Source organism: Quercus robur, chromosome 5 (genome assembly GCF_932294415.1).
Source record: "Quercus robur chromosome 5, dhQueRobu3.1, whole genome shotgun sequence".
In the NCBI taxonomy this organism is placed as follows: domain Eukaryota; kingdom Viridiplantae; phylum Streptophyta; class Magnoliopsida; order Fagales; family Fagaceae; genus Quercus; species Quercus robur.
The window spans coordinates 86048030-86067152 of NC_065538.1; the positions used below are offsets into that span (position 1 = coordinate 86048030).

The 19123-nt window shown below is 35.6% G+C and overlaps 2 protein-coding genes across 5 annotated transcripts; one reads left to right on the top strand and one right to left on the bottom strand.

Moving 5' to 3' along the window:
• Positions 1-620: 620 nt before the first annotated feature.
• LOC126727546 (mediator of RNA polymerase II transcription subunit 8) lies at positions 621-15216 on the top strand. 4 transcript variants are annotated; one of them, XM_050433254.1, is made up of 12 exons: positions 627-998; positions 2570-2694; positions 4440-4564; positions 4650-4833; positions 5938-6045; positions 6152-6216; positions 6581-6883; positions 7439-7495; positions 8488-8697; positions 13698-13751; positions 14576-14636; positions 14732-15216. In XM_050433254.1, the coding sequence occupies exons 1-12, from the start codon at positions 745-747 to the stop codon at positions 14929-14931; spliced, it is 1746 nt and encodes a 581-aa protein (XP_050289211.1). In that variant the 5' UTR covers positions 627-744; the 3' UTR covers positions 14932-15216. The 4 variants fall into 4 exon arrangements, 3 of the variants coding, with proteins under 3 accessions (XP_050289212.1, XP_050289211.1, XP_050289213.1); XM_050433256.1 differs by having other exon boundaries at positions 789-998; positions 2570-2719; XM_050433255.1 differs by lacking the exons at positions 14576-14636; positions 14732-15216 and adding an exon at positions 14444-14506 and having other exon boundaries at positions 624-998.
• A 1199-nt stretch (positions 15217-16415) lies between these two features.
• On the bottom strand, positions 16416-17930 carry LOC126727547 (early nodulin-20). Its single transcript, XM_050433258.1, has 2 exons — positions 17557-17930; positions 16416-16741 (listed from the first exon to the last, which is right to left on the bottom strand). The coding sequence occupies exons 1-2, from the start codon at positions 17838-17840 to the stop codon at positions 16690-16692; spliced, it is 336 nt and encodes a 111-aa protein (XP_050289215.1). The 5' UTR covers positions 17841-17930; the 3' UTR covers positions 16416-16689.
• Between the last annotated feature and the right edge of the window lie 1193 nt (positions 17931-19123).

The window sequence follows — 19123 nt, forward strand, 5'->3', positions numbered from 1 at the left end:
GATTTTTTAAATGAAAAATTATTATTCAACTCTAAATGGGATGTAATTGCTATTTCTTAGTAGGTGTATTAATTTATGAAATTAATATATTTCCAAATAAATAAACTTTCCATAAGCACATAATAATTATAAAAATAAAAAATCATAAAAAATAACTAATCTCTCATTCAATTTTTTTTTAAAAAAAATATTATTTTTAGAAAATATAATTATATGGTAAGAAATTTCATAAAATATATCTTAAGTTTGTTTTAAAATGCTTTCATTTTATTGTTTTCAGGGTTTTTTTATTGTATTATCACCAAACAAATGAATAGTAATAAACATTACATTATAACGTTTTGTATTACTTGTAATATATATTTCTATTTCTATATAATTAAAATTAAAAAATATTCTTAAATAATAATTATTATTATTATAGTCTACAAAATGGGCCCTAAGTAATCAACCTGCTTATCAACTATCTACAAGAGGAAGAAGAGTCGCAGGCGATTAGGGCCTATTCGGTAAGAGTTTTCTTGTTTGAATTTTTTAGAAATATATAGGGGTAAAAATATATATAAAAATACATGTAATATTATTAAATATTTAAAAAACAGTAACAAATGTGCCTCGAGTTCTTACATTCCAAGTGTACCCAAAAAGGCAAAAACAAAACAGAGAAAAAGAGATTGTCTATCAGTTCCATTATCAAACTCTTCACTGCTCTCTCTTTCTCTCTCCGTGCTGCTGTGTTCAGCCATGGAGGGAGTAGTAGTACAAAACCAAATTCAACCACCACCACAACAACAACAACAACAACAACAAGGTCAACAACAAAACCAAAACCAAAACCAACAGCAACAGCAACAACAAGTGGAGAGGCTGAACCAAGCGGTGCAGCAGCAACTGAACCTGGACGCGGTGAAGACTCGAGCCGTCAGTCTCTACAAAGCCATCGCTCGCATCCTCGATGACTTCGACGCCTACGCTCGCACCAACACCACTCCCAAATGGTCCTTCTCTCTCTCTCTCTCACACACACTTCCTTCTTTGTTTCGCCTTTCAAATTGTTCACTTTTCAGCATCGTAAAGATTTCCTAGGGTTTTGTTTCAATTCGAAGCTCGATTTTCTAGAAATTGAGTGGATTTTTAGTTTGCATTTTGGATTTGAGGGTTTACAAATTGAGGTATTTGAAGAACAACAATTTGCTAGTGTATCTGAGAAACTAAAAGCGATTCAATTTCTAGAAAAATTGAGCTTTGAATTCTTATTCTTCGTTATTTGTTTGGTTACCGAGAAAGCCAAGGATTCAATGATTTCACCATTCATGTTATTTATTTTGTTCTGCATTATATATTTTTCCTAGGGTTTTGTTTTTGGTTTAAAGAGAAATAGAAGAAATTTAGAAAAAAATTATAAAAATTTGAAGCTCAGTTTTTGAGAAATCATTGAAAAAATTATAACACTTCTTACATGTATTTTTATTACACTCAAATATGTAGTTCCACGACACTGAAAACTGAACAACCGTGGCTTTAGTTTAGTTTGCATTTGGATTTTAAGAACAATTGCTAGTATAACTGAGAAACTAAAGCTATTCAATTTCTAGAAAACTGAGCTTCAAATTCTTGTTCTTCGTATTTGTTTCATTACTGAGAAACTGACTTTTCAATAATTTTGCGATTCAGGTTTAATTTTGTTCTGCATTGTAGATTTTTAGGGTTTTGTTCTTGTTTTCTGTTTTTTGTTTTTTTGTTTTTTTTTTTCCCTGTTTAAAGAGAAATAGAAGAGTTTTTTTTTTAAAAAAAAATTATAAAATTTGAAGCTCAGTTTTTTAGAAATTGAGTGGCTTTGGTTTGCATTTGGATTTGAGGGTTTAAAAATTGAGGTATTGGAAGAAGAACAATTGCTAGTGTAACTGAGAAACTAAAGCAATTCAATTTCTAGAAAATTGAGCTTCGAATTCTTATTATTCGTTATTTGTTTCATTGCTGAGAAACTGAGGGTTCAATAATTTTGCGATTCAGATTGTTAATTTTGTTCTGCATTGTAGTTTTCTAGGGTTTTGTTTTTCTGTTTTTAAAAAATAATAAATCTTGAAGCGTAGATTTGTAGAATTTGAGTTGCTTTAGGTTACATTTGAATTTGAGGTTTTATAATTGAAGAACAATTGTTAGTGTAGCTGAGAAATCATCACTCTCTAGCTTTCTCTTCGACAATTCGAATCCTTAATCTTCGTCATTTGTTTCGTTACTGAGAAAGCTGAGGATTCAATAATTTCTTCACCATTCATATTGTTGATTTTTCTGCATTGTAAAGATTTCCTAGGGTTTTGTTCTTCTGTTTCAATATTAATAGAAGGAAATTTAGAAAAATAGTAAAATTTGAAGCTAGTTTAATAGAAATTTAGCCGCTTTAGTTTCTCAGTTATACTAGCAAAAGAGAGAGGCATATATTGCGATATTGCGCATCCATTGACATAATGATGGTTTATTGCTGGTTATTTTTTAGATTTAATTTTGCCAACATACCCCTTTTTATTGGCAATTGTAATTGTGTTAACATACTTGTGTTGTGTATCAGGCAAGATATTTTAGGGCAATATTCTATGGTGAACCTTGAGCTTTTCAACATTGTTGATGACATTAAGAAGGTTTCAAAGGCTTTTGTAGTACATCCAAAGAATGTAAATGCAGAGAATTCTACAAGTATGCACTTGTCTTCTTAACACGAGTAAGGCATATGTAGAAAAACTAAGGTGCATGCATTGATGGTCACACTAAATCATTGTAAGAAAATACACCTTACTTAATTAATATATTTATCTAGTGAAATGCAATTACTGAAGACACAACTGTGCACGTGTCTGGCTGGGATTAATTCCATGGGCCAAGCACTTATGTCAGTGTGTCTAACTTTGTTATTACACCAACATAGACATGTATATATTATATATTTGTTGTCCTTTGGTGAATCGTTGTTGTATGTGCTGTTGTAATGCGAAATCTGTGGATCATCTATTACTTTTTTGTCTGATAGCTCATTCTTTGTGGATGTATATGCTTCGGTTGTTTGGGATCGATTGGGTCATGCCAGGTTCAGTTGTGGACTTATTTTTTTGTTGGTATCATTGGCTTGGGAAGCACAGTTTTGATATTTGGAATTTGGTTCTAGGTTGTTTAATGTGGACTATTTGGACTGAACGGAATCGGCGGTCTTTTGAGGATGAGGGGAAAACTGTGGTCCAGTTATTAGAGTTATGCCAACGGACCCTCTTTGATTGGGCTCGATGTTGGGGTTTCTTGGATAGTTCTACCCTTATGGATTTTCTTTCGTCTATTAGAATAGATTAGGGGCTGCTTCAGTCTTTTTGTTCCTTTTTTTTCCTTTGTTCACTACCGTGAACTCTTTGTGTTTTTCTTGCTTTCCTTTTATTAATAATATTCTCTTGTTACTTATCAAAAAAAAAAAAAAAAAAAAATCAGGACTTTTAACTTATTCCATGTGTCTATGAGTCCTCTTTGCTTAATGTTCTCATAACAGAAAAATCTCTTATAAAGATTTCCTTAGATACATCATCATCACCAATTTTCTCCATCTGTATATCTAAGATAAGTACTGAAGTTTTCTCCATCTGTATATCTAAGTTAAGTACCAAAGTTGTACATTATGTCCGATTTATCAACTTCTCCAGCTGGCCTCCCCCAGCTGGGAGTAATTTGAGCTCCAGACTTTACTCATGACCTTCAACAAATGGGTTGTATTACTGATATCAATGATTGGATTAATTGTACTACAATCAGGTATTAATTGAGAGAATTTGACACATAGCTACAGTAATAAATGTAGAGGCTCCATTATGTGAGCCTCCTCTTATCTAATTAAATTATTGATTACTCATCCAAATTGGGAAAAAAGGGTTAAGGTTTGATATGGTAGCTTGCATTGAATGCACTTTTCTTTGTTTCAACTATGGTGAAAAAAATGTTACTATTTACTCATATCATTTCAAGAAGTAAGAAGCCTACACAATCGCACTCTCTGAGCCTTCAAACTGCATATCATCAAGGTTTTGTAATGATTATTTAATTGATTGTTATATTGACCTTTTTTTTTGTTGTTGTTGAATTATCTACCTCTTGTTAACTCAAATACACCTTATCTGTATAACCAGAAGGGGAGGGGGGGGGGGGGGATTATTGTGCTGTATTATGAGATGTACTTGCTTTTGTGATGCATATGTAACTTTAAGTCTTCAAACTTTAAATCTTAGCAATTATATATAATCTTGTTCTGTATAAGAGTCAAAATTAAGCTCTGGAAGGACCCACAATTACCCTGGTCACTTTTGGTCTAATTAGGTCTTTGAACACATTTTGTGAATATTTTCCAATGAAACACATAATATAGCTATCAAAGTTTTTAATCAATTTGTGGGATTCTGTGATTACAGTACTACCAGTTATGCTGTCTTCAAAACTGTTGCCTGAGATGGAAGTGGAGGACAACTCCAAGAGGGAGCAGTTGCTTCTTGGGATGCAAAACTTGCCATTATCTTCACAAATTGAGAAGTTAAAGGTTTTTCAAAGTTCATTGAGCATCCAAATTTCAGTATTTATTTATTTTCATGAATTCCATGCATTTAGAAATCTCCATTTTACAGGCTAGAATTGATATGATTGGAGCAGCTTGTGAAAGTGCAGAAAAAATGATAGCTGACATGCGTAAAGCCTATATGTTTGGAACCCGTCAAGGGCTGACAATTGCCCCAACTTTGGATAAGGGTCAGGCTGCAAAAATTCAAGAACAAGAGAATTTACTTCGAGCTGCTGTAAATTATGGCGAAGGCATTACTCTCAACTGTCTCTTTACATTCAATGCCCTTTAGATTATCTGCTTTTCATCTAGCTCTAAATTTATATTGGTTAATTGCTTTCTTGTATCTAGAGATGAAAGGCCTTTGCATGCAGTCTAGTCTTGTAACTTTGTTTCGGCAATTTGTCGTCAAATAGTACCACCTCTATGACAAAGAAAAAGTTCGACAAAAATGATTTACTGTATGTTTCTTGTCACTAAGGACGGCTTTCACAGATGCTTTGTGCATATTAGAGTAGCTGCAGATGGATTTTCTCTTATTGTGTTTTTTCTGAATTCTTCTTATTATTGTTAGCAGTTAGTAACATTCTTAAACATTGACACAGATTGCTGCTTCCAGTGCATATATAAATAAGTTTAATTTCCTTAACCCCTCACCTCCCCCCAAATATAAGCTACTTTTGTGATGTATGCTATTGTAGCAATGACAAAAGGATTGAGAATTTTAAGGGCCTCATTTTGTGTTCTTAATTAAGCACATTCTTTTCTGGCACCAGCCCTTTGGCTTAGTTATCTGATTGATGATTAATGGGAGACACATTAAAGTGCCATATAGAATTGATTGCTTAGGTTCCCGGAGTCTTTCTCCAAATTTTCCAGACACAAGTTCGTTGATGGATCAATTCCATCCCCTGTCAAAGAATTGTGTCCTCATTTTGAGGATTCGTTGGTCTAGACCCGCTTGAAATGATCTTAATTGTTGATCTAGAGTCCAAGTTGCAAATTATTCTTTCATCACGTTAAATATGGGCTTTACTTTCTAAGATAATCTTTACATTTGCATATAATTAAGGGTTCCTTGGTCTGCTTAAAATTTAGAGCAGTACATAATTTAGTAATAATGTTTTGGTGAGTGTGGCTGCTTGTCAAAATGGACATTGAGGTGCAAGATCAGTTGCATATTAAGGACGGTGGGCCAAAGCATATTTTCAGAGGTTTTGACTAATAGCTATGTAGAGTATCTTGAAAATAATATAACCTCTAATAAAAGCTTCAAGTTTTTGTGCCAGAAAGATGTATTTGGTCTAGGCATACTTGTAAGTCTACATTTAGAAATGATTGGTTTATGCATGTAGGATTACGAATACCAGGAGACCAGAGGCAGATCACACCTGCACTTCCATCGCATTTGGTGGATGTGATCACTGTAGGTGATGGAGTGCAAAGTTTTGCTGATGCATCTGGTAATAATCAGTCACTTGTTGAAGCATGATCTTTTTATTTTTGGATTATATATATTGGATTGAATATCAATTCTATTTTGGTGGCTTTTGCAAAAATTTGTTCTAGGAATGTATTCAAAGAATACCCCTGTGTCATCAAATAACATCAGTGGACAGGGCACTTTGTTGCAGGTACGATCCTTGACTTTATTTTTAAGTTTCACATCGTGAAGTTTTACATGATTCATTAATTTTTTACTCAAATTGTGAATTAAAGAGGCTGGCCTACTAATGTTAAAGCCTAAACATCATTCATGTGGTTGTCCTCTAATTTTGATTTACGATTACTGATATCCTACACACCCTAGTGCGCATAAGTGGGGCATGCTATGCTTTTATCCTTATCTTGCTATGTTTGTGTTAACAAGTTGTAGATAAAGATTTGGGGTTTGTGTTAGCCTGTTGTGGCTTGATATTCTGCATCTGTAGGATGATAATTAGGGTCTTCTTTTCTGAAGGTGTGTGTTTTATCCAATTACCAAAAACTTTTAAGCAGGCTTCTGCACCACAACTTATTGGAAGATCAGCTGCATCTCCTAGTGCCACAACTGCTACTTCCTTTGATAACACAACAACATCTCCACTACAATATGCCAATTCTCCTAGGTCAGGTACAAACATGATGAACACACCATCTCCTCAGCAACATACCCCTCAGCAGCTGCAGCAGCAACAACAACAGCAGCAGCAGCAGCAGCCAAGGCAGAAACTGATGCAACTACCTCAGCATCAGCAGCAGCAGCTCCTTGCACAGCAACAGCAACAGTTCAGGCAATCTGCAATGCAAGGACTGGGACAGGTGAGGAATAATACTACAATATATGAATTTGAAGTGGTTGCATCTTTTAGTTGATTCAATAAACAATACTGAATTGCTAGTTATGTTTACGCTTCCAGTGTTCCATCCAAAGTTGAGGCTGTTTATGGAAGTTTGGACATATAATTTCTTGCACTAGAACATGCTTAATGATATGTATGTTTGTAAATGAACTTTTACACCAACTTTGGTTCTATTTAGGATAAAATTTAAATTTTGGAGATCTGATGGGTTTTCAGGACTTAGTGGAGGTAAGAAAATCCTTGTATTGAAAATGGGTGAAACAAATGATGTAAACTATTTTGAGAACGAAAAGGAAAAATCTTCTCCCTTGGTATCTGCCTCCGTCTTGTATCACACAATCTGTTCCAGAGCCTTGAATTTTGTCTTATGTTAATCTCTCCGAATGCTTTTCTTCTTAGGAAGTTCTGCACTAGCATTTGAGTAGGACTTATATAAGTCTGTGTTGAAATTGATAATGTTTGTTGCTAGATGATTTTCATTACTAACCATTTGACTGTCATATTTCTTATGCAGAACCAGCTGCCTCAGCTGCATGATTTGCAGGGCCAGGCTCAGCAGAAGTTTCAGTCGGTAAATTTTCAACAACCTGCATTTTTCGTTAGTTATGTGAAAACTTATAGATACATGCACACACGTGCGTGCACACACCCCCACATACATTGACATTTAAAACATGTATGCCTTAGTATATCTAAGCTGGTCATTATTAATGGTGTCTTTGTTACCAAAGTCTTCCAAGAAATTTGGGGTCCATTTGGATGGAGGAAAGGAGAGGATAAGTGGTGAGGGGTTCCTCTTTTCCTTGTTTGGATGTACTCCTCTCTTACACATTGTTTGGATGGAAAGAAAAAAGAGGAAAAGGAAAGATGAAGAGAGAAAGGATTGCATTTCCTTGATTTGGTTGACATGAGAGAAAGGAAATTAGGATGATGTGGAAGGAAACATTTTCCATGGGGCCCACACTTTTGCTGTCTTCCCAATTTGGACTGAAAGAGAGGGGAAGGGAGAGAGAGTTTGAGGTGATTTTTAACTTTTTTATTTTAAAATTACCAATGTGTGTGTATATTCTTCTTACAAGTCATATATTTAAAGTTTTAAAAGTAAAAACATTTATTTTCCTTTCTGTTCTCTTTGAAATTTAAACAAGGGAAATAATTTGTTTCCTTTATTTTCCTTCCTACATCCAAACTCACATAGAGATTCTCTTTGCTTTGCCTAGGTGCAACCAAACATGGTGTTAGTGTAAACAAGTGAATTTGAGGGGGATTTGAATTTGTATCATCCCCTTCAAGCTCATGTTTTCAAATTCCCCGAATTGGGGGAGTTTAAATTAAAAGGGAGAGGATACCAGGTTTAATGAGTTTTCTATAGTTCATTTTAAAATTTTTGATAAGCATGTTTTCTATAGTTATCTTTATATACTTAAAACTGTTTATTAAAGTTTCAACAATGACTTGGCAAAACAACTTATCAAAAAAAAAAAAGACTTGGCAAACATATATCACATATTTCTCTATATTGTCAATTTACGTGGTCACCATTTAAGCCAGTTTTCTCCCCAGTTACATGGTCAACATCAGATGCAATTTTCTCAGTCGATGGGGCACCAGCAATTTCAGGGTCGACAATTGCCCTCAGGACATGTTCAGCATGGCATTGGTCAAAGTCAACTCAACCAGGGAAATCAGATGAATCGCCATTTAAGCCAGTTTTCTAGTGCTGCTAATAGTGCATTATTTAATGCAGCTCAGGCGACATCGAATGCCCAAATGGTCAGATATACAAGTCCATTGATTCACTTCCTATTTTTTTTCCTTTTCATGCTCTTTAATATTAGTTAATTGCAATAATCAGGAACTCCAGTAGGCAGCATAGTGATTCTTTGGATTAATATAACTAGCTGAGGGCCTGAGGCTGTTTCACTCCCCCCAGCCCCCTCCTGCTGTTGATTAATCTTAAGTTGCTTGCATTTTTTATTTTCTGCTTTAACTATATCCAGCTTCTGTACAGACAAAGAACATTTTGTGAACTGTGTGTTTCTTTCATGATGGTTGCATATGTATTAATAAATCTTGTGTTGGTTGTTCTGTTACTAGATAGTGTAAAGCTCTAACTGTATTTTGCTTTTCAGATTCTTTGACACATTCAGGAGTTCATTGAGTTTATATTTGACTTTAAAGTGATGTTTCTGGTTTAGCAGAACTATTATCAGATTTGCCTCTGTTTCATTCGGTCAGCTTTATAGTACAAATGCCCAATTCAGATCCAGAGGACTGTAGGTTGATATTCTTTTTGATAGGTAATAATAATATTATTAAAACAAACTAAAAAATAGACAAAAGCCAATACAAGGTGTTCATGATGGTGAACACAAGGAAAAGCAAAAAACAAAATAAACAGCAAACAACTAAAAGGAAAAACTTAAAACGCAATACTAAGGGAAGAAATAAACTCTAAGATAGTGGAGCATTCCGAGAAGCCCCAACACCTAGACCAATCAAATAAAGTCTTCTGGCACAGAGCTTGTAATTGAGCCAAGGATTTCTCAGTGTCCTCAAAAGAGCGCCGATTTCTTTCCATCCAAACAATCCACATCAAACAGCCGGGAATCATATTCCATATGTCTGAATTAAATTTTCCTAGCCAAAAACTCCAACAATACACCAAGCTTTCCACAGAGCCTGGCATGACCCAATGTATCCCAAAGATCTGAAGCATGTAAACCCACAAAGAGTGAGCTACCGGACAATGGAGGAGAAGATGATCCACGGTTTCCTCATTCCGATGGCACATACAACACCTATTCACCAAAATGCGCCCCTTAAGCTTAAGATTATCCAAAGTAAGGATCTGCCCATGAACCGCTGTCCACACAAAAAAAGCCACCCTCCTAGGGATCTTAGCTTTCCAAACACCCTTCCACGGAAAATTGGAATCAGCTGCACCCCTAATGTTATTGTAATAGGACCGGGTATCAAACATGCCATTCCCTTTGAGACACCAATGAGAGGTGTCATTCCCACCACCCCTAGGGATCCGAGATTGAATGAACTCAAGGAAAGATAAGGCAGCCCCTAATTCCCTTTCATGAAAGTTCCTATGAAATCTCAAATTCCAGATTCTATCGCTACGACCCTCTTGGTAGCATAGAACATCAGAAATGTAAGCTTCCTTGTCGTTAGAACACACATACAACTGAGGATAAAGCCTATTAAGCGTGTTATCTCCAACCCACTTATCATGCCAAAAAAGAATACGAGAGCCATCCCCCGCCACTAAGGACACATGGTTGGAGAAGCTCTCCCAACCATCATGAATACCACGCCATGGACCACAACCGTGAGCCCTTCTGCAACTTTTAGAACTCCACCCCCCTTGACCCTCACCATATTTAGAAGCAATAACCCTCCTCCAAAGATGAGTGCCTTCTCGCCCAAACCTCCATAACCATTTCCCTAACAATGCTTTATTAAAGTGCACTAACTTCCTGATCCCCAGACCACCCAAAGCTATCGGTAAACACACCTTCTCCCAAGCCACCAAAGGATATTTGAAACACTCCTCTGAAGATCCCCATAAAAACTTCCTCTGAATACGCTCCAATCTATCAGCCACAGCTACAGGAATGACAAATAAGGATAGATAGTACGTAGGAAGGCTAGAAAGAGTACTCTTCACCAGGGTAAGTCTACCCCCCTTAGATAAATAGAGACGCTTCCAACCAGAGAGTTTCTTCTCCATCCTCTCCAAAATAGGATTCCACATAGATGCTGTTTTGTAAGGGGTGCCCAACGGCATACCCAAGTACTTCAAAGGCAGACTACCCACCCTACAACGAAGAATGGCAGCCAACACATCTATATTTTCAACCTCCCCAACAGGAACAATCTCACTCTTTCCCGCATTAACTTTCAGACCAGTAAAAGCTTGGAAGCTAGTCAAAGCCAGCCTAATGGACAACAACTGATCTCTAGACGCATCACAAAACAAAATGGTATCATCTGCAAACAGCAAGTGTGAAATGCGTACCCCTATAGAGTTAGTAGGCCCCACACGAAAGCCACGAAGTAGACCACAATCCTCAGTTTTCTTCAGCAGCCTACTTAGAACTTCCATAATAAAGAGGAAAAGAAGAGGGGACAGTGGATCACCTTGTCTCAACCCACGAGAGCTTCCAAAAAAGCCTACCGGGGATCCATTCACAATAATAGAGAAACGAACAGTAGTTATGCAAGCCTTAATCCACCCCCTCCATCTCACCCCAAAACCCATCCTAGCCAATAAGTAAAACAATGCGTCCCAATTCACATGGTCATAGGCTTTCTCAATGTCCAATTTGCAAACCACCCCGGGCACATGGCTCTTCAATCTGCTGTCTAGGCACTCATTAGCAATAAGCACTGAATCCAAAATTTGTCTCCCACCAACAAAAGCATTTTGGGACTCAGAGATGAGACTATCTAGCACAACCCTCAATCTATTTGCCAACACCTTAGACAGCAGCTTGTACACACTTCCTACCAAACTAATAGGCCGAAAGTCCTTAACATCAATAGCATTATTTTTCTTGGGAATTAGAGTGAGAAACGAGGCATTTAAAGACCTTTCAAACACTGAATACCTGTGAAAGTGCTCAAAAACAGCCATAACATCCTCCTCCACCACTCTCCAGCATTTTTGGAAAAAAGCCATGGTGAAACCATCAGGTCCAGGAGCTTTATCCCCCTCCATCTCCATCAAAACCTGGATCACCTCTTCTTTAGAGAACTCCCTCTCCAAGGCCAACCTTTCATCCTCTCCAATGCAATCAAAATCCAATCCATCCATTGTTGGACGCCATATATTTGGCTCTTTGTAGAGATTTTGATAGAACTGAGCCACCTGAGCTTTAACAGTAGAATCGTCCTCATATAAGACCCCATCAACCACAATGCTTCTAATGTGATTTGTTCTTCTATGAGAGTTCGCTAGTCTATGAAAAAATCGAGTGTTGTTATCTCCCTCCTTCACATACAAAGCACGAGACTTTTGTCTCCAAAAAGTCTCTTCTAAAGCAGCTAAAGCTGCAATATCACCTTTAACCTGAGTTCGACGGGACTCTTCCTCATTAGAGAGGCCCCGCATTTCTTCCTTAGAATCTAGACCCAATAATTCAGCCAACAAACACTTCTTCCTAAAAGCCAAATCACCAAATTCCTCCTTATTCCACTTCTTAAGGTCTTCTTTCAAAGCCTTTAATTTCTGAGCTAGAACAAAACTAGGGGAGCCCAAAAAACTATACCCCTCCCACCAAAGTTTAACTCTCTCGAGAAAACCCTCAGATCTAAGCCACATATTCTCAAACTTAAAAGCACAGCGACCCCTATCCACTCCACCAGCTTCCACCAAAAGCGGACAATGATCGGAAATAACACGAGGGAGCACCCTTTGAGACACATTCCCAAAATGATCCACCCAATCCACACAAGCAAGAGTCCTATCAATACGAGACATAGCCTGCGGCTCAGCATCTCTAAACCAGGTGAAAGATGCCCCGTCCAAAGGAAGATCCACTAAATAATTATTCTCAATAAAGTTCGAGAATGCGAACATGGCTGGATTAAAAGAATCACAACCAAGCCTCTCGCAGGGGTATCTAATAATATTAAAATCACCGAATAAAAACCAAGCTGTGTTCCACCTGGTCCGAACCCTGGACACTGTAGGTTGATATTCTTTAAATACTATACTTTATACTTTAAATGTGAAGTATAAATGTTTATCCTGCTATATTTATGCTTGGGTCAATATGGTGCACCTACATTCCTATGGATCCTGCTATATTCTGCAAGAGGGCTATTTCTTATTAAAGAGATTATCTTAGAATCTATAGATAATCTTTGCAGACTTTTTGTACTCCATCCCATGTTACTTGTCCTTTCTTTTTTGGGATGTACTATGTGATTTTCCTAAATTACCCTTATTTAATGATGTATCCTTTAAAGTTTTGGGGTTAGGTTGGGAAAGTGATTGCTATTTGAATGTGAAGTTAATCTCCTTGAAATGTTGAGTTCATGAGAATAATATTGGGGGGGGGGGGGGGTGGGATTAAGTGTTTACTAATTGGGTCTAAATCTTCTTCTCCACAAAAACTGGGAGCTGATACATACCTTACTTCAGGGAGAGGATAAAGTAATACCCTATCATAACTTTGGAACAAAATAGTTTACATGCAAGCAGCACTATGCATTTGGTGATGAGCTGGCATGGAGAGCCTCCTTTTAATGTCTCATGTGGTGCATTTGGTTGGAGAGAAACAAGGGGGATTTGAAGGTTTAGAGAAGTCCATAGGACAAATGAAATCAAGTTGAATTTTCTTAAAATTTCGTTCAGATGGGTGTGATATCTTTCTCAGACTTTTTAGATATTCCCAATTTTGTTTGCTGTACTCTCTCTATTTTTCTATTTTTGGGGCGATCTCACTTGTATTCTACCTGTTGTACTTGGCATAATTGCCCCCACTCTCTCCTGAGAAGTAATATATTGACATTTGATCTCTAGTATGTTGATTAGTGGTTTTTCCTTTTGGGTTTTTTGTTCTTTATTTTGGGTTGGTGAAGCATGTTTTGTACATCACTCATATTTTCAGCTCTTGTTCATTATTTATAATGTGCATTTGTATTTCTTGCTGTTTCCTAGTTATATTTGTTTGTTCCCTTTCGTTGAAGTTAGTTTCTTGTATCCTTTGTGACATTATATTTGATACTTGGTCATTTTGTTTGTCTTGTTTCAGATTCCAAACATGTCAGCCACGATGCCATCACAATCACTTCTACCACGAATGCAGGTCTGCTGTCAATGTTCTTTGCCAATGTTATTTCCCTTTTATTTTATTAATTTGCCAATATTGGATTGATAAGCATGTCTTCATCAAATTGAACGTTTATTGAATTCCATTTGACTCACTGGGTTTGGCATATTTTTACACTCCAAACTCCATAAATTTAAACAGAGCTAAATTTTGGGCCAAAGCTGCTTGATCTAAAATTGGATTGGAAAGGATTGATGTTAAGTTGTTAACTCAATGTGCTGATAGAAGAATGTAATTTTAACAGTTCAAGGTCATTAGGTTACCGCAAACAGTCACTCAAGGAACTAATGATGTTGCAAATGTTAGTTGTCATCTTGATTTGCAAGCAGAAATACGATATAATTTTACTTAATATATAATAAGCTTATGCATTCTTGCTAATCCAGAAAAGAATTACTTCATTTTTTGTAATTAGAGATTGGTATGGCAATTTTGATTTCATGTATAAGTATACATTCAATCTTCTTTTCTTCCTTGATGCTTGCATGCAGCTCAATTTAAAAAAAAAGTAATTTCAAGTGTATGAGACTGAGTTGCTTTCTTTTACGATGCTTGCTGTATAATTGTTCATGATAGATGTTCTTAATTTATGTTTGTTTTTGCATTGTATTGTTATATTACCATTTGATGGTATTGTGATCACCTTTTCTGTTTAGATTACTTCTCAGTTTGGATTATCTGCTTGCTGTATAATTGTTCATGATAGTTGTTCTTAATTTATGTGTGTTTTTGCATTATATTGTTTTATATTACCATTTGATGGTATTGTGATTACTTCTTCTGTTTAAATTACTTCTCAGTTTGGATTATCTGGTAGCAACCCCCAACGAAGTCATGCTTCACAAATTTTGGGTGATCAGAGTAAGAATTCTGTCCTCTTGTTTCTATGTGAAATATGGTGTGTATTTGGATATGGACTCAATATGCTAAAGTGCATCTTGGACTTTTTCTTGCAGTGTTCAATATGGGAGCAGCAAATCCCAGTGGCATGATGCCTATACAGCAACAGCAGCAACAACAGCAACATGGTTCACAAAGTGCATTCGGAAACATGCCAGCAAATGCTCAGAATCTACAACCTGGTATGGTAGGACTTCAGAACACGTCACAGAATCTTCCCAATTATGCGCAACAGAGACAGCAAAATCCACAGTGATACAATAATGCCATCTAATTCTAAATTACCAAAAACTCACCTGATTCTAATATATTATTGCTTATGAATTTATTTCCAAACCATTTTTTGTAGATAACAATGCTGTTTGTACTGGAAATTGAATATGTTGGGTAATATCTCAACTGTTTTGGTTGGACTTTGGTGTAGGTACAGATTGGGTTGTCATTTTCATCTTTTTGCGTGAAAACTTGTACATATTGTCCAGTTTTTACTTTATAGTTTAAAAATATTCTTTTCAATGGCATTGGAAAAAGTTTCCATTTACTTTTGAGCTATCTTTCTCACTCTAGATCTTTCATGTTATTCCACTTCATGGTTGGTCTTTGTGGCAAAAAACTATGCCTTTCTTGTCCAAAGTCCAGTGTTTGCTGATTGTATGCTTGATTATTTGTAGTCCTTAATTTTCTTGCAACACATCAAAGTCAGTCTTATATTGCGTATGTTTTATTGAATTGAGAAGGCTATGTTTATTTGTGCATCAGAATATAAACCTTAAAGTTCTGTTTCGTTTACTACATCAGAATCTTCAGTTGAAAGCAGGTTAGGGTTATTATATGTCACCCCTTCCCTTAATGTGTGCACCAGATACTGGATGTTGTAACAATTTTCAACTTTATTTATTTTTTGCTTTTAATGCTCTTGTTCGTACTAGCTGTTACCTGGAACTTACCACTAAAGTTCGAGGTTCTATCACTGCTTTAGAGTGCAGTGAGCCAAGTGGGATTTTTTTTTTTTTTGATGAACCAGAGGGATTTTTATTTCAAATCATATTAAGAAACACATTTGCATGCATAAAAGTAATCAAAGATAAAATATCACTGGCTGTAGAATTTGCTACATTAACTTCTTGTGAGACCAAGATTTTACTGAACTCCACTATTAGATTATGCATTCTCTCCATGTCTCTATCTGTGCCAAAATCCAAAAATTTCCCCACTTTATTTGCCTGCCTTTTTCTGTTCAAATTCTAGCTTATATCAAGTTGATCTAAAGAATGGTTCTCTATGTCGTTTAAATTTTTTTTTTTTCTTCTGTTTCATAAAGAAAAAATGCTAGTTTGAGATTTGTGCTTGGATTTTTTCCCTGTAGGAAAACCGAGATTCTGACGTTTAAACTTAACCAAATCTCACTGACAGTTTACCAGAAAGTTGGAAATGCATAAGGGTTGTTTTAACTTTGAAACTCATATAAGGATAAGAAATTTGGGAATGTGTAATGTTCAGTGAAAAAGGTAATCTTGAATATGGATATTTATTGCAAATATTTTAAAAAAAATTGAAGAATGGTTTTGAGAGAGAAAGCTATGCTTGCAAAGAAATCGGTATAATCATTGAGTTCAACATTATAAGGTGTTTTTATACAGACAGTTACATCTGTGAATAGATTGAGAACCAAAAGAAACGAAAAGAGATATGTATTGTTAAGGTTTCTTTTTTGTTATGAGAAAGTTTGATACTTTGATATAATGTTTAAACTGGGGTGTTTCAAGAATTTCTTCACCCATCGACTTGTGCTAGCTATAGTTCAGGTGGCAGAGATCCCCAAAAATTGTGATAGAATCATTTGAGGTCTGTCCAAAGACAAAAACAGAACGAAAAAGAAACAATACATGACTTGTAATGGGTTAGAAGATATGTTAGCAATGAGGTGAAGTCACTGCTCTATAATCTTAGGGAGGAGCTCTGCATTGTTGACTGCTTCCAGATTTTCAGCAAAATTGTGTTGCGTTTGTAAAATTCAGAGAATTCTGGAACAGCAAGTGCAGCACTTCTGTATAAACCATTCTAATCTGTTTCCAAATGAAAAATACAAATATTTTGTTAATAAATATTAATATTTAGTACCTTATACGAGGAAAATTATTAGCTATTCTAAAAACAAGCTACCTAATATAAAATTAACTTTTTCACATAACTTTCTAAGCTTGTTTTATTTTCATATTAGGGGGTCTATTTTTAGAAGTCTTTTAGTTTTTGACACAATTTGTTGAAACAATCGATTATAAGTGGTAAACAATAATTTTTACATTATTGAAGTAGTCGATTATAAACGGTAACTTTTACATGATTTTATTTTATTTTTTTCACTATTCACATTCAATCATATTAAAATGGACAGACTTTGTTTTGTTTTTATCAATGTTGGGGTTATCACCTCAACTGTACTTTGGGATTACTTATATCGACCTGTGTATAGGGGAAGGTTTCCTTTTCTATTGGGTCTGGTGGCCTACGTTGATTTGACTGTTTGGTAAATGCTTTGGATGTTCAAACTGAACCTCAAGTTTAAAGTGAAAGAAACTGAAAGACCTACCAGTCAAAAGCTTCCCTCAAAGTCAATGGGCAACCTTTATTTTGTGGAAGATAGGGCAAATAGATTTATGGCCATGGAAATGAAGAAGATACTTGGTCATCTAATTCCTAATGAAATAGTGGACAGTGATTAGAAATTTTAATGGAGATAAGGGGGTCTTAAGTTGAAATTAAAGATGACATTGAAATATTATGCAAAAACACAAAGGATTCAATCACATTTCTACAAATAATTGTTTCATCACAAACATAAAATGCAATTTGAAACATTGATGAGTGAAGAAGGGCTTACAAGTCTTTAAGGCAAGAGCTCCTAGAATCCAAATCCTCCGGCTTTCGTTGACGATCCAATGAGAATGCCAATGGCACTGTAGGACTAAGCAATCTTTCATGCAAAAGAGGGAGTTTCTCAGCTGATGTGTGGCTTGAAGGTTGTGGCGAGAATGGTGGCGAAGCAGATGGTGATGGAGAAAAGTTGTATTTTTGGTTGCCTGGTCCTACACTAATGGGAAGAGGTGAGGGAGGTGTTGGAGGTGATGATGTAGAAGAAGGATAACCATCCTTGATTTCCTCCATTGGAAATTGACAAATAAAAATAGAAACATATGCACACCTATTTCTCTTGAAGGATATGGTAGCTATGTGTGTTTTAGGACATAGTCTTTTGCAAAAGTACTTTCCCGGGAGTTTTTTTTTTGTTTGATTGAATCTTAGGTATAAACCTAACGGTCATGTGCCAACCCGTCAGCTGCTTCTCATTCCTTTGATTGGGGAAACACATGCCCATCTTCCAAGCTTGAAAGTTGCTATTAGGGTCTTCTTTTTATGATTTGACTAAGCAGTATACCGTTTCTTTTTTTCTGTCTTTCTTTTATTAATTCTAGTTCTATACCATTTTTCAATGCTTTTTCTTCAACATTCACAACTTGTCACATTAGAGTTATAGAGTTTTTAATGCTGAGACACAATAATTTTCACATCCATTACACATTATCTTATTGTAAATTTGTAATACCATTCACAACTTACCATTTCAACGTTTGTGAAAATTAGTATGAAAAAATTGTATATCTAGATTTAAAAGGATTTAAGTACTCATTGTTTTTAGACAAAATTTTGTAAAACATTTATTTATATATATATATATATTAAATATGTTCTTTTGCCCATGAAAAATATGATTGAAAATAACATCCAAGTACCATATCACTACAAGTTTTATTTATTTATTTGTTTGTTATTTTTTAATGGCTATGGGTCTATGGCACAGAGATGGGGTAAGCGTTGTTTTCAAATGTATATATATATTGGTGAACAGCGTTGTAGTCATTCTAGAAGGTAGACCCAGATGGATCCAAAATTCAGGTATGTCTAACTGTCTACACAACTGCACTGTCTGCACATTGGCGTGGAAGCTTTTTTTAGAATTTAATGTATAGGAGAAAGTACGATTCCATTTTATATGACTTTTATATGAAATATTCTTTCTATCTTGGCCAAGCAGGAAAGACAACAAAGAAAACTGAGCTATATTAAAAAAAAAAAAAAAAAAGAAATCTTCTTTTGAAAAGTAAGAACTCCATAACACCCAAGAAATCCTCCAAGCAAGAAAAAGTAATTTCCTCATGGAAACTCATGTCCATCCAATATAATGCTTAGCAAATAATTTGACCAAGTCCTTTCTATACACTGCTGTACACAGTCTTTCCCTTAAAAAATACTCAAAAGTTTTTCATTTTAACTTATAATTACTATGAAAGACCTCATCTTATTTTTTTTCATTCTGCTATAGTTAGATACACTATTTTTGTTGCCATCGAGCTTATTGTGTCACTTCGTTGATATTTTATTGTTGGAAC

Excerpts from the sequence above, each read along its gene's own strand:
- LOC126727546 (XM_050433254.1), top strand. The coding sequence starts at position 745 with ATGGAGGGAGTAGTAGTACAAAACCAAATTCAACCACCACCACAACAA. Across the intron at positions 6,217-6,580 it reads GACAGGGCACTTTGTTGCAG|GCTTCTGCACCACAACTTAT; the intron begins GTACGATCCTTG and ends ACTTTTAAGCAG. Across the intron at positions 7,496-8,487 it reads CTCAGCAGAAGTTTCAGTCG|TTACATGGTCAACATCAGAT; the intron begins GTAAATTTTCAA and ends TTTTCTCCCCAG.
- LOC126727547 (XM_050433258.1), bottom strand. The coding sequence starts at position 17,840 with ATGGAGGAAATCAAGGATGGTTATCCTTCTTCTACATCATCACCTCCA. Across the intron at positions 16,742-17,556 it reads AGCTCTTGCCTTAAAGACTT|ATTAGAATGGTTTATACAGA; the intron begins GTAAGCCCTTCT and ends ATTTGGAAACAG.